The following is a 15,738-nucleotide window of genomic DNA, read 5'->3' as shown; positions in this document are numbered from 1 at the left end:
AAGAAGAAGAAGAAGAAGAAGAAGAAGAAGAAGAAGAAGAAGAAGAAAAGAAGAAGAAGGAAGAAGAAGAAGGAAAAAGAAAGTTTCTCCTCTTATCGCTGACCCAGGGGATTTTGCTCTCAACCCCTTCACTTTTCACTACTTCTTAAAATCCTCTAAGCACTGACAACTCAAAGAACCAAACCTTCTATCTTTACTGGACCCAATATTCATAGACCCAATGAATTCACATTCTAGTTAATTTATCTACATGTACAAGTTATTTATCCTCTCTATGCCTCAGTTTCCTCACATGTAAAATGAAGGGGTTGGACTATATAACTCCTAAGGTCCTTCCCAGCTCAAAATCTATAACCCAAGGTTTCTAAATATCCATCATTCTGACACTTCCTCTATAACTTGATGCCTTTTTTCCAACACTGACTTCCCTCCTTCTTTTCTATCCCCTGTCTCCATGCATTGTAGACCACAAGAATTCTAATGTTTATCTACTAGGAAAAGAGAATACCCATAGGGTAATTGAAGTACACATAACAAAAATCTGCCTGGTCTAGTTGGAATGGCACTAAAATGAGTTCTCTTCAGGGTTTCAAAAATAGTAAAAATGTTTGTTTGATGTAAACATCTAAACAGGAGTCAGGGGAGGGGCTAGATGAACCAGGTTCCAATGACTCAACATTTTTTTTCCTTGAAGAACATGGGAAATCTAGGACATAGTGGCCACTTAGAACTTACACCTCAATGACATATGTATTTGCTTTTCACCTCTGCAGTGGCCTGTGGTGGCTTCATGACCAAACTTAATGGGACCATTACCAGTCCTGGATGGCCTAAGGAATACCCCACAAACAAAAACTGTGTGTGGCAAGTGGTGGCTCCAACCCAGTACAGGATCTCCCTCCAGTTTGAAGTGTTTGAGCTGGAAGGCAATGATGTAAGTTCCTTCACTTTGAGTTGTTGATAAATCACCCACAGAAGACCCAGAGTCAAAAAAGTCCCTGAGATAGCTACAGGCAGGAAGTGATTTTTCCCTGGGATCCAGCAGAGAGGCACTGTTGAGTTTTTCTGACATTGAGATCTGGATTTCATTGCATTCTCTCTGTGTGACTCTTGTCATCTGCATCCTCCCCTGTCATGAATTCTTTTGATGGGTTCCTAGTGACCCACTAACCACTAGTGCAGAAAACTAGTAGAGAATCAGCTGAAGAGTATAGGAAACAAGTCATTGCCCAAAGGAGAGAGCAAATACACTGGAGCCCAGCATTACATGGGGTAGGTGTTCTGTGAATGGAGGAGGGATATCTCTCCAACAGTGTGGACTCTGGTATCCAGTCTCCTCTGGTACTCCAAATCTACCTCTCTTGCTCCCCGCCGTCCCTCCCCCCTCGACCCCTTGAGATGAATTGTTATCAAATAAGGACACAAGACTTACCATAGGGTTCAAGCTCTTAGGACATAGGCCAGAATGAAAGGTGGGGTTAGATACCTGTCCTGTAGCCAGAGAGATAAGCATGATGTATAGGACTGACAGGACTTCCACGTCTCAGGACGACTTTAGGGCTCCCTACAAACCTGAACGTGAAGTCAGACTTGTGTTCAAATTTTTGCTCTGCTGCTGAGAGGATCTGAGATTTAGAACTCGAGGGCACCTTAAGCATCCTCTAGCCTACCCCTCACCCTCTTAATTTAAAAATTAAGAAACCTAGACCCAACAAGGTTAAGCTTGCCCAAAGTCACACAGATGTCAAATAGCAGAACTGGGATTTGAACCCAGGTCCTCTGATACCTAAATCCTGTGCTCTTTCCTCTGTACTACAATTCCATTTCTAAGGTTTCTTCTGCCTCTAAATCTTATGGTACTGCTTCTGTCCATCTCCATGTGTCAAATGAAGAAGCCATAGTAATTGATCTTTAAGATCTTTTCTAGCCCTGAATCCTTTGGTCCCCTGGCAGTGACAAGTCATCTAATCAAGAAATCTGCATTAACTACTGAAGCATGCCTCTAATCAGACCTGTGACCCCTTCACAGTATCTTGCTATAATAGTGTGATGGGACAATTTGTGGCTTAACTTTCTTACCACCATTTACTTAAGATAAGCCTGTAACATCATTAGCTAGAGTCTGCAAACTCAAGCTTGAAGTATCAACTCCAGGTCCAGTGTTAACTGCCTAGTTTCCTGTTTTACCTGATAAAGATCTTCCCCTTCTGCCACCTGTTCTTTGGTCTGTAAGTCATTATCGTTCTTTATTTGTTCTTTGAAATTCCATTGAACCCATCCTGAGTATGTAACCAAAACCTGTATGAGGTTGCTGAAATTGAGCTCTGGGATTCACTGATTTTTTGTTCAGTGATCCAGCACTCTGGGTTAAATACACTACAGTCTTCCTATAGTTTTATATCATTGATTGTATAAGTAGCAACCGTACCCAATCACCAGATCTTTGAACAATTTTTACCATTTTTTGGCACAATATCTATTGCATTGAATTGGATTCCATGGACAAATGTAGGGGCCTGCCCCATAAAATGATGATAAAAATGATGATGAACTCTTCTGGCAAACAGATCAGACTTTCACCATCACTTGCATTTTAGTGAGAGAATTCTTGTCAGAACACATATCATTTGATCCTGTGATGCCTGAGGCTGTTAGAATCCAGTCAAGCAGCTGGGTCTGGGTCTGTTAGGCAGAATATGACTGTAATTGGGCCTCAGGAAACCTTGCCTGAAGACATCCCTGAACTTTCATGAGAGGTGGAGGGACTCCTGGGTTCTCAAAGGCAATGCCAGGTTCTTGTAGGTTCTATCCAATTTGCAATTCAAGAATCTGCCTAGCTAATTTCAGAGAGGGCCCATTTCCAGAAGTTGGACCCTAGGAAACAATATGGGCTATTTTGTTTGCTTGTTTTTTACATGATGAAGGTCTACTAAGGTGTGGAAGAACTGCAGTCTGTGGTGGTGGAGGGAACATCTACACTGACTAAGTTCTAGGTCTTTACACATTAGCTTTGAGAAATGGAATAACAGTAGTGAGTAGATGAGAGCAGTCAAAAGTATGGCCATCCCTCTTGCAGGTTTGTAAATATGATTATGTGGAGATCCGAAGTGGGTTGTCCTCTGATTCCAAACTTCATGGAAAATTTTGTGGCTCCGAGAAACCAGAGGTGATTACCTCCCAAAGCAATAACATGAGAGTGGAGTTCAAATCAGACAACACTGTTTCTAAACGCGGCTTCAAAGCCCACTTCTTCTCAGGTATGTGGATGTTTCAGAGATAAAGATCCAACTCCCAAGAATATAGGAAGCTTTAGATAAGAAGAAGGGTTTGGGGGAGGGAATTTCAGGTAGGGAAACCTTATGAGCAAAGACATGGAGGTGGGAATGGGCATGTTATACTGGTAGGACAGTATGTTGAATAGTGGGAAATGAGGTGTGATCGGTGGGGTGGGGCTAGATTGCCAAACTCAAGAAATCTATCGATCTAGAAGCAATTGTTGAGTCCTTACAATGTGCCTACCACTATGCTAAGTGCTGGAAATACAAAGAAGAAATGAAAACAGTCCCTATTCTCAAGGAGTTGACATTTTAATAGTAATTTTAATTATTTTATTTATTTAATTATTTAATAATAATTTTAAACATTTTTTTAAGACTCAGAATCATAGATTTAGAGTTGCATGGGGTTGAAGGGGAAGGGCTCATGTAATAGACAAATTGGGAGCGGTGATAGGTTCTTGAGTAGGGGAACAGTATGGTGAAAGTAATGTTTTAGAAAAACTAGTCTGGTGGTGATGGGGGAGATAGGAGGTGGGAGAATCTGGTATTGAAGAAACTAAACGCAAGACTGTTAGAGTAACCCATGAGTGAGGTGACGAGGGCCTCAACTAGAGTGGAAGCAGTGGGAATGAAGAAGGAGGTGAGATTTTAATGCAGGGGAATTTAGAGGCATATCTGGAATTAAGGTCCTGAAGGAAGTAGGTCTCAGGATATAAATTAGAGAGTCATGATCATAAACGTGATTGTTGAAGCCTTGAGGGAAGATGGACTCATGTGGTGGGGGAAGAGAGAAAGGAAGGGGAGGTGTCAGAGGCAGCCTGGGGGCATTGAGTTTTGGGGCATTCTGTCTTTTCTTCTTGACCATCTTACCTGTTTATTAAGTATTCTCAGTTACATGCATAAGAGACTCTGAAACTTAATTATGCAATGGTTTATGACATTGCACTGAATCTAACATACAGATTCTTCATTGACTGTTCACCATTCATTCCCATACATGGTTGGTAAGGACATAGTGTGTGTACCGTAAAATATGCTTAAGTCATATTCTTTGCTCAAGTTCAAGGCTTTAACACTTACAATTGCTTAGTTATTACTGACCTTTATAAATTGTGTTATGGTGACTAATAATAACAATAATGATAATAATAGCTACATTAGAAAAGCACAACTGGGTAGAAAGAAAGTATTGACACTTGAAGAGGCTTTCTAGCTTCTAAAGGACAAGGACGAGATACATTTGATAGGCCAATCAGTAAACAATCCTAAGTAGAGATTCAAGGGTGGTAGGGGATACAACCCCATAGCTACACGTTACCATAAGATTAAGTAACCTATTGAAAAGCTTAAAATTTTTTTGAATGGATGTGGGGAAGATGGATGTCCATGAATGTAGATGTGGAAGCCTGCATACATCTGTCAGGTTTTTCTTCTAATGTATTAATTAGTTTTGTTGATTTCCTCTTTCTATTCTTTTAAAAAAAACACTTGGGGATTTTTGGAAAGAGAAGGGGAAGGATACAGGGGGAAATTTAGACTATTTAAAAAATCAAAAGATATCAGTAAAAAATCTATTTTAAAAGAAAATTCTTAAAACCTTACACAAACAAGTACAAATGAACATGATACAAATGCATGTTGAGTAGATGTTGAGAGAAGGAAGGAACTAAAATAATGAATAAGGCCTGTTGAGAGTAACCAGGGTAGACTTTCTGGAGGAAATCAGTCTTGAATAGAGTTTTTAGAAGTTGGGGATGGTTCATAAATGGGCAGTTCAGTCTCATTCATCTCTTGGAAATGCACACTTTCCTTTCCAGACAAGGATGAATGCTCAAAGGACAATGGTGGGTGTCAACATGAATGCATCAACACATTTGGAAGCTATGTTTGCCAGTGTAAAAATGGGTTTGTGCTACATGAGAATGGCCACGACTGTAAAGAAGGTGAGGTCTCTTTTCGTTTCTATTTTTTTTTCATTTTTGCCAATTTGTTTTTAATTAACAAGCACTTATTTTTCTCTTCCTAGCCCCCCCCCCCTTTTTTGAGTCATTTCAGTCATGTCCAACTCTATTTAGGACTTTCTTGTAAAAAATACAGGTGTGGTTTGCTATTCCCTTCCCCAGCTCATTTTTTACAAAAGAAGAAACTAAGGCAAATAGGATTAAGTGACTGATTTCACAAACAGTACTCTTTCCATTGTGCCACCTACCTGCCCCTAGTACCCTCTACTGCAAAAAGAAAAACAAAAATAAAACCTTTATAACAAATATGCATTGTTAAGCAAAAAAAAATCCAATTTACCATATCTAAAAAATGTATCTTGTTCTGTGTTGTGAGTCTATCATCTCTCTGACAAGGGGTGGCTAACATTCTTTATCACTGAACCTCTGAAATCATGGTTAGTAATTTAATTAATCAGAGTGCTTAAGTTTTTTTTTTTTACTATTTCTAGAAAAGTTCTTCTATTAGACAGGAAGTCATGGTGTTAGGGTATTATTTCTAGCTTTGTACCCTACTTACTGAGACATCCTATACTCTGAATTTCTACCTTTAGAAATTTAGTGATTGTTAACTGTAGAAGTAAAGAATTTGGGAGCACTTTCATTCAGCGTCTTGTAAAAAGTAGTTATTCAGTAAATGTTTGTTGATTTCATTTCCTTATCTATACAATTAGCATAGGAACCTTCCTTCAGCCTCCTTCCCTGAGTTGTTCATGTTGAGAGTGACCTAAGATTTCATCTAGTTCAACTTCCTGAACAATACAAGAATCCCTTATTCAACATCCTTGCCAAATAGCCATTCAAGCACTCCCAGTGGGGTTGTTTACTTAAGGGAAACCATTTCACTGTTGGAAAGTTCCATGGTTAGAAACTTATGATACTGAACTTAAATCTGCTTTGTTATAACGTCCATTCATTAGCTGTCCTACGGTCACCTTCTAGAATGACAGAAAAAAATTCACTGTTGGTCCAAGTCAAGCTTCTTGTCTAGGTGGATTGGATAATGTTTATATTGTGTTTGGACCTGGGCCAAAACACCTAGAGTGAATGGATGAATACCTTGTGCCATGGGCCTTATAATTAAGATCATCATCCACCTAAATTAAATGCCATATGGAGATTGGAAAGGGTATCTAAAGCTGCCATACCTACTATAGATTCTGAAGATTCCAATTCCAAGATTTTCCATGGAACAGATCTAAGAGGGGAGAACAAGGAGGAGAAATGAAATCTTTATCAGAAAGTTCTCTTCTAGCATTAGGGTCCATGGAGGACCCAGAAAGAAGAAAGAGAAAAGGGGTCAGAGCCATTGGAACTATTCCATCCATCACTATAGTCATTGCCAATGGCTGCATTTAAGTTCTCATTAACAGAGACAAATCAAAGGGCACAGTCAAATGAGTAGGCCCACCACATCTTCTTTTCCAAATTCTACTAAAGCTATGAGCAGGGCCTTGGCCGCCAAGGTCAGAATGCCTGCTTTGAGATTTAGAGTTGGTGTCCAATCCTAATGTAGAGAGGTGAAGCACTGGATCTAACATACAGATTCTTCGTTGACTGTTCACCATTCATTCCCATACATGGTTGGTAAGGACATAGTGTGTGTACCATGAAATATGCCTAAGTCATATTATTCGCTCAAGTTCAAGGCTTAACACTTAACAATTGCTTAGTTATTACTGACCTTTATAAATTGTGTTATGGTGACTACTACTAATAATAATGACAATAATACCAGTAACTGACATTTACCTGGCACTTTGAAGCCTGCAAAGCCCTTAATAGATATTATCTGCTGCACCTTCATTGACCCACTCCATTAGGATCAGACATTGGAATATAGACAAGATAATCTTCCTGTCGCTGCCATATTCCTGCCACTTCCCTATGAGGGGAAGAAAGTCTTAATGTATCCTCTTAAAGCAAAGGTCATCTTCTTCTTGAGATATTCTTTAAAAAGAAAAAATAATCCATAGAAACAATAAGGGTGACAGAGCTCATCTAGAAGAAAAAGAGCAAGTCAAAGAAAAGTTCCCCATTATAAGGAAATTCTGCACTATAAAAGATCCAAAGAGCAACTCTAGGGGAGTCTGTGATATACGTGATGAAAGATATATTAAAAAAATTTTTTAAATTAGATAATAAATACATTAAAGGATTTAAGGTAAGGTCCAAATTCTTTTTAAAAAATAGCAAAGGAAGACTAAAAGGAGCAATTTACAAAAATGCAAAACAAAGAATGAAAAGGTTCAATAGAAGAAATGAAGGTCAGAGGAAAAGTAATTGAATAAATATCAATGAGTAATAATAACTGGCATCCATATAAATGGATAATAATATATAATGGATATACATAAATGGATATATAAATATATGTTATACATTAATATATTATATATCTAAATATATAATATAAAATATATTATCCCTATAAATGGATAATAATAATAATAAATGGCATCCATATAAATTAAAGTTTTCAGAGTGTTTTATATACATTGTCTCATTTCATCCTCATAACAATCCTGTGAGGTAAGGGCTATAGACATTATAATCCCCATTTTACAGGTGAGGTAATTGGGGTACAGAGAGATTCAATCACTTGCTTATACTCACATGGCCAATAAATATCAGGCTGTATTAGAACTCAAGTTTCTCTTGATTTAAGTTAATGCTCTCTCACCTATGCCATGCTGCCTTCTCAAAGTAACAATAAAAAATAAGCCCATGATATCATAGAATTTTTAAAAAATCAATTGATGACAATATAGAATAAAATTATAGACTTAAGAAAAGGTAGGGGGACTCAAACGTAGGAGAGGCAAACACAAAATACAATGAGAAATCCCAGGAAGGAGAAATTAAAAGAGGATGAATCTTACAGGAAAACATCTTTATATCAGTTGGTGCTTTCCTGGAACTGAACATATCTCTTCTTTTCTAGCTGGCTGTGAGCACAGGATCAGCAGTGCAGAAGGAACAATGGCAAGTCCAAACTGGCCTGATAAATATCCCAGCCGAAAAGAGTGTACCTGGAATATTTCCTCTACTCCTGGTCATCGGGTAAAAATTGTGAGTTGCTCCTGTTGATTGGAAAATACCAACCACAGAAATCTGCTGTTTTGTTTGAAGTGAAATTTTTATCTCAAGTCCATGGTTTAAGTCCTACAAGTAGCATTCCCTAAGTAACATACCAATAAAGAAAGTGTGGTGACTGAAAGTATGAAAGCTAGGGCAGAAGGTAGTTCTGGAACCAAATGCTGGCTTTGCCACATACTTTGTGACTCTTTTCTCAGAGTTACATCTATGCATTCTCTTGAATAATGCAGGTAAAATAATTATCATATTGCCAACTCACTTGTTTTGTACTTCTAATCTTAAAGAAAAAAAATCTTCTGATCCTCAGGATTAGCAGAATGTCAAGAAAGAGTATGGGTGGGGCAGCTAGGTGGCGAAGTGAATAGAGCACGGGCCCTGGAGTCAAGAGGACCTGAGTTCAAATCTGACCTGAGACACTTAACACTTACTAACCCTGTGACCTTGGGCAAGTCACTGAACCCCAATTGCCCTGCCTTCCCCCCTCCAAAAAGGCAAAAAAAAAGGAGCATGTGTATCTCTGAGAGTTTTATTTTAATACTAGCAAACATTTATATAGTACCTCCTACATGCTAGACACTGTGCTAAGCACTTTACAAATATTATCTCATTTGATCCTCACAACAATCCTGGGTGGTAGGTGCTGTTATTATCCCCATCTTACAGTTCAGAAAACTGAGGCAAGCAGGGGTTAAGTGACTTGCTTGTCACAGTGTCTGAAGCTGGATTTGAACTCAGGTCTTCCTAACCATACGCCCAGTGCTCTGTCCATTGTACCCCATAGCTACCCCTAATTGGAGAAGCAAGGAAAAAGAAGAACAGGAACAAGAAATGATATTGAATAGAGGGGGATAATCTTTACACCTGTAACAGTGATGTCAGTGATTTGTTATTATCCTTGAAGGACAGACAGAGAGGGATATAGAAAGGGACTTGTAATTCTGTAGGACTGAAAGTTCTTTACCCAGGATAGTAGTAAGAATGTTTCAAGTCTGTGTAGCATTTTACAGTTTTCAGAACATTTTCATTTTCATTATCTTATTTGACCCCTCTGGGAAGTAACAGAACAGATATCCTTTCCATTTCACAGATGAGGAAACTGAGAGCTATCATGTCACATGAACATAATGTCACCGCTTGTTGGAGTCTCTTTCTCTCAGGATGGGTTTCCCCAATGTGTGCATTTCAAATAAACAGGCTCATAATGGTCACTGAATATTGTCTTAGTCTGAGGAAATATTGATTTTGAGGCATTGGTGATGACATACTTTCCTATACTTAGAGTCTTCTTGCTGTGTCTTTTGGGAAAACACTTAGTAGCTTCTCATTCACATGTGATTTGCCCTTCCCTCCATCTTCCACTCCACATAAGATCCCCTGGCATTCAAAGTCCTCCATAGCCTAATCTCTTCTCCCCCACACCTCTTCAGGCTCCTTTCACTTTGTTCCTCACCAAGTTTTCTCCCATCCAGTGATGCTGGCCTCCTGGCTGTTCCATAAACAAGACACTCCATCCCTTGGCTCTGGGCTTTTTCTCTGACTGCTCCCCATGGCTGAAATGCTTTCTCTTCCCATCTCTGCCTACTAGCTTCCTTTAAGTCCCAACAAACCCTATGTTCTATAGGAAGCCTTTCCCAATCCTTCTTAATTCTCATGTTTTCCCTCTTAATTATTTTCCCATTTATCTTGTATGTAGCTTGCTTTATATATATTTATTTGTATGTTGTCTCTCCCATAAAATTGTAAGCTCCTTGAGGTCAAGGACTGTCTTTTCCCTCTTTTTGTATCCCCAGCACTTAGCACAGTGACTGGCATATAGTAAGTACTTAATAAATGCTAATTGACTGACACAGGAATCTGACAGCTTGAAGGATGCTTGATGCCCTTGTCCATAATATCAGTGAGAATATTTTTTATGAACTTGGAGTCTGGAGACCTGGGTTCCAATCCAGCTATCACACTTACTAGTTGTGGGATCTTGGGTAAGTCATTGAACCATTCAGAGATGTCCTTCAGTGTAATGTGGGAATAATAACACTTAACACCGATAACCTTGTTACGAAGAGAGCACTTGGCAAACCTTAAAACACTATACAAATGTGAATAAACATCACTACAAAGTGTGTTCTTCACACAAACCCTCTGAGGTAAATGATACAAATGTTACTATTCCCATTTTAAAAAATTAGATGAGAAAATGGAGGCCCAGAGAGCCACAACTTGTTCGAGGGCTGTTGAATGTCAGATACAAGATGTGAACCTTGGTTACTCCTGACTCCAAGTTCTATGCTGCATTGGCTTTTCAGGCAGATGGACCAGAAGGAAGACAGAAGACTCACGCTGGTTTTCCCAGGTTCTCCTTAGAAGGTTTTCTAGAAATGGATATGTGCCTTCATGTATTGTTGTTCCCTTTGGACCGGGGCCACTGATGGAGTGAGGGATGGCTGTCAGCAGATCAGCATGATCTAGGGGGGGCCATCAGAGACAGTCATGACGTCATGGTGAGGGGCCAGAAGGAAGTGCAGTGAGGCCAAGGGATACAGCCAAGGCAGGAAGCGTGTCCAAGGTTCAGAATCACATATGGGTATTTTAAGAGTCCTGTTACGGCAAACGTAAAGTCAAGCAAACGTCCAAGGAATCAGGTATTATGTTATTGATGATAATGATAGTTGATATTTTTATAGCACTTTAAAGTTTGCAGAGCACTTATGAGGCATACATTACCTCTTTTGATCCTTGCACCAATCTGAGGAAGTAGGTGCTGTTATTACTGAATTTTACAGAGGAGGAAAATGAAGTTCAGAGAGGCTGTGACTTGCCCCGGTAATACAGCTAGTAGGAATCAAAAGTGGAATTCAAGCCCACATCTTGGAGTCTTTCCACTATATAGATTTAACATCACAGATGGATTCAGAGCCATAGAAAGTGGCATTTCTCAGTTTTACTTGATGAGTATAATTGATGTACTCACTAGGGATGTTTGGAGAGTGCCTAACCTCACCCCACCTTGATCTTCTGCATAAGCTTCTACTGTGGACGGCTCCCTGTGGATGCTAGGCAGGGAGACAGCTGGGTTGCTACTCAGAGGCCTCAGCATGTAGTCACTAGTTTGCTAAAATCTGTAATAATTTGAGTTAAAATGATCTGCAAAAGTATAGAATTTAGGAATTTTCCTTTTGTCTTTTTTAGCTAGTCTCTTGTGAGTCGATGTCACTCTTAGATTATGCTGAAGTTCACAAACACAAGGGGATAAATGGAATTCTTTTTCAGCTATAGGTGAACTAAGTAGCTACTGAAGTCTCTTCCAGTGCTGAAATACTGTGATTCTGTGACCTTACAGATTCTTTTTTCATTACTGAAATTCATTAATGATGTCGCCACTGTTTTATCTCTGTACTAGGTATGTGTGGAAACTGGTTCTCTCTTCTGCTAGCTGAGATGAGAGGGCCTGGATAACCACCTCCCTGTTTCCCTTTCTGCCTCCTCCTCATTCCCTTGTTTCTTTGGTTGACATTCCTTGAGTGCCTACCCTGACCTCCTCCTTTCCTGTCCTCTAGACTTGTTTCTCCTAACCACACTGATCAGTCTCCTACTGTTCCTTGGACTAGATGCTTCCTCTTTCATTTCTCTATTCCTTTGTCAATGGCTACTCCTTTCCTTTCTTTTCCTTCCCTATTCTCCTGTTTCTCCCTCTAATTCCCATTTCCCTCCCTTTCCCTGTGCAATCTAATTTATTCCCTATTCCTTTATTGCCTCCCGTTCTCATCATGGCCCATCTCCTGTGGGTCCCACAGAAAGGTTAGTCAGGATGCCTTAGAGGATAACTTCTAGCAAGTTGTCTGGTGTCTGTTACATAGCCTGAATTTTTTATACTTCTTGGGGAAGGCAGTAGGAGAAAATAGTGACTCATCTATCCTGCAAAGTTTGTCTAGTAGCCTGTAGCAGCAGGGATTTTCTTTTTCTGCAAGATAATCCATCAGGCTGGGATACAGGCTTTGGGGACTATCCATCGAAAGGCAACAATAGTATTGTATTGTGATACAATCTCCTTGGAGACAGGGATTGTTCGTTTTTATTTTTATATTCCCAGTGCCTAGCATGGTACCTGACATTCTGCAACTGTTGAATAAATGGTTATTGATTCCTCTCTTTCTTATTGCTTTACAACTCTGTCTAAATTAAGTGACCTCTGGGGATGAGCTACTTACACAAAATGAACTGGGCTTTTCCCCACAGTACTAGACCAAGAGCCCAGGACTGGGAGGCCATTGCTGCTCCCTCCCACTCTTTAGACATTAAAGTAAACACGCTCTGGTTAGCATGTTGGACCTGTGGACTTGAGCTTCTGGAGCTGACCTGATCTTTCCCTGGCTTCTTCTTTCCTGTCTCATAGACTTTTAATGAATTTGAAATTGAACAGCACCAGGAATGTGCTTATGATCACCTGGAGCTATATGATGGACCCAACAGCAAGTCCCCGATCCTCGGCCGTTTCTGTGGCAGCAAGAAGCCGGATCCTGTGGTGGCTTCTACAAACAGGATGTTTCTCAGGTTCTATTCTGATGCTTCTGTGCAGAGGAAAGGTTTCCAAGCAAGGCACAGCACAGGTACACTGGGTTATCAGCTGTCTTTGTAGGACAGACAACATTAAACTTTTGATGGGCTGCACTTCAAACATCCTGATTATTCCATTATCTCTCAATCTTCTTCATCTTCAACCACCTCCTCAGCTCAATCTCAGCCTCATACTCCCACCTTCCCCTGAGTGGTCCATCCACAAATCCTATAAAGTAATCATTCGAACGCTTCTGTTCTTGTCTTGGAGTCAGGAAGTCCCAGGTTTAAATCCAAATTTGAACATGTGATAACTATATGACCCTTGGCAAGTCTCTTAATCTCTCTGGGTCTCAGTTTCCTCATCTGTAAAATGAGAAGTTTACATAGTGAATAGGGGATTGGAGTTTGACTGTTACCTTAGAAACTTACTAACTTACTAGCTTTCAGAGCTTGGGCAAATCAATTAATCTGTGCCTCAGATTCCTCATCTATTAAGCAAAGGAACTAAATTGATAGTTCCCAAGATTCCTTCCAGCTTTAGCTTATGATGCCATGCCTTTATTTATTTTTAGAATTTAAATAAATTTTTTTCAATGAACAAAAATCTGTTTTTTCTTCCTCCCAACCCTCTTAAGCCATTAAAAATATTTTTTAAAACCCTTGTAACAAATATTTATAATCAAGCAAAACTAATTCCCACATTGGCCATATCCAAAAATGTACATCTCAACTCAATTTGCACCTTGAGTTCATCACCTCTCTGTTGGGTGGTGGGTAGCATACTTCAATCATCAGTCCTCCAGTCATCCTCGCTCATTGCATTAACAGAGTCCCAAAATCTTTTAAAATTGTTTATCTTTATAGTGTTGTTATTATTATGTAAATTGTTTTCCTGGTTCTGCTCACTTCAATCTCCATTGATTTCTACAAATCTACCCATGTTTCATATAATTTCCCCCTTCCTCATTTCTTAAGAGCAAGATAACATTCCATTTAATTTGCATGCTATAATTTGTTTAGCCATCCCCCAATTGATGGGTACACTTTTAGGTTCCATGCCTTTACTCTCACAAATACAGCTGCTGTGAATATTTTTGTATGCATGGGTCCTTTTCTTCTTTCTCTGATCTCTTTGAGATAGATTCTATTCCTTCATTGATGTGCCTTTACTCTTGACCATAACTCAGGAGAGGGGTTAAGACTGAACAGGGAATGAGTGAGATGTGGCCCTTTTGCAACTGAACCATAATGGGTTGTATCTTTACTCTAGAGTGTGGTGGCCGGCTGAAGGCAGAAGTCCAGACCAAAGACCTCTATTCCCATGCCCAGTTTGGTGACAACAATTATTCTGGGCAGTCTCATTGTGACTGGGTGATTACAGCAGAGGATGGCTATGGTGTGGAATTAATATTCCAGACGTTTGAAGTTGAAGAGGAAGCAGATTGTGGCTATGACTACATGGAAGCCTTTGACGGCTACGACAGCACAGCCCCACGGCTGGGCAGGTTCTGCGGCTCTGGGGTAAGTCCCAGATGTGAGAGTCCAGAGCCAGAGCATCCCATGGCCAATGGCAGGATGGCCAATGGCAGGATGGCCAATAATGGCAGGGGAACAGCATTGGAGAAAAGCTTAGATTGGCATTTGGGGAAGCAGATGGATTTGGTACAGATTGATGGCAATGGAATTCATTTAAGTTTGCCAAATAGAAGTAAAGACTATCAGAAGTAAAATTCACTTGAAACTAGAGCCTTAAAATGGAAACCAGTACAAGAATTTAAATAGTGTTTGGGTTTTGAGTATCAAAATTGGATGTTGACCACGTGCATTGGTTTCAGTAAATATTCTTTAAATTTTTCTCCTTCTACAGGAAGTATAGAATATTATTATTAGAATGGGGTATATCCTTAGGGAGAACATGGGGTGTTTTATTTGGTTGTTGTTGTTTAGTTTGCTGGTTTTTTTTTTTTTTACCAAAGTGGGCCATTTATTGTTTCCTTTACGACCAAATTTATTTACCTCTGCCTTTGTCTACACACCTTATTATAAACAGACTTTGTCTAGACAGAAGTAAAAAAAATTTATTAGAAGAGTATAAACAACTGATTAATGCAGACAATTCTATTCAAGAGAAGCAGGAAGGAAAAAGACAGTGACTCCTGGGTTCTTCAGGCCAAGATGTGGATGAAAGCACTTTCTATTGTACAGCTAATATGGGGGATTAGTGTGTCTGAAGCTTGAATTCCTGGGGGAAAATAGTTCTGGTTAGACTTCTGGGCAACACAGTTTAGGAATGACATTGATAATCTAAAGAGTGTGCAGAAGAGAGTTGTGAGGATGGTGAAGGGCCTTGAATCCATGATATATGAAGACTGAATCATTTGAAGGAACTGATGCTGTTTATCATGAAAAAGAACAAACTAGGGAGGCGGGGGAGGGATGAGAATGGGAAATACGGCAGGGATATCAAAGTGTTTCAAGAGCTATCGTGCAGAAGATGAATTAGCCTCGTTGTTTGACCTAAGAATATGAAAAGAAAATGCTCTAAATCAGCAATAATTAGAGAAACACAAATGAAAACAAGTCTGAGGTTCCATCACACATCCACAATATTGGCAAAGACATCAAAAATAAAAGGGGAAAAGGAAAAGAAATGACAGTTGTTGAAGGACTGCAAGAAAACAGGCATACAATGACACTATTGGAGCTGTAAGTTGGCTCAGCCATGCTGGAGAGTCATTTCCAACTGTTTGAACCAAGAGAGCAGGAAGTAGGAACACCTCCAGAAATTCCAAGGAAGAAAATTTCCG

General features: G+C 39.6%; 1 protein-coding gene across 2 annotated transcripts in view; it reads left to right on the top strand.

Moving 5' to 3' along the window:
• The window catches only part of TLL2 (tolloid like 2), a 171,630-nt gene that overhangs the window by 150,014 nt on the left and 5,878 nt on the right, over positions 1-15,738 (top strand). The window contains exons 15-20 of one of the 2 annotated variants that reach the window (XM_069067103.1): positions 774-934; positions 3,077-3,257; positions 5,096-5,221; positions 8,223-8,350; positions 12,768-12,981; positions 14,202-14,452. In XM_069067103.1, the coding sequence (XP_068923204.1) occupies positions 774-934; positions 3,077-3,257; positions 5,096-5,221; positions 8,223-8,350; positions 12,768-12,981; positions 14,202-14,452 (1,061 nt within the window). The remainder of the gene's footprint in view (positions 1-773; positions 935-3,076; positions 3,258-5,095; positions 5,222-8,222; positions 8,351-12,767; positions 12,982-14,201; positions 14,453-15,738) is intronic. The other variant, XM_069067104.1, reaches the window with a different exon arrangement.

The sequence above is a fragment of the Petaurus breviceps genome, unplaced genomic scaffold (assembly GCF_028583685.1).
Source record: "Petaurus breviceps papuanus isolate PSGF00001 unplaced genomic scaffold, PetGlider_PUasm1.0 90740, whole genome shotgun sequence".
In the NCBI taxonomy this organism is placed as follows: domain Eukaryota; kingdom Metazoa; phylum Chordata; class Mammalia; order Diprotodontia; family Petauridae; genus Petaurus; species Petaurus breviceps.
This window is presented reverse-complemented; position numbering and strand designations above follow the sequence as displayed.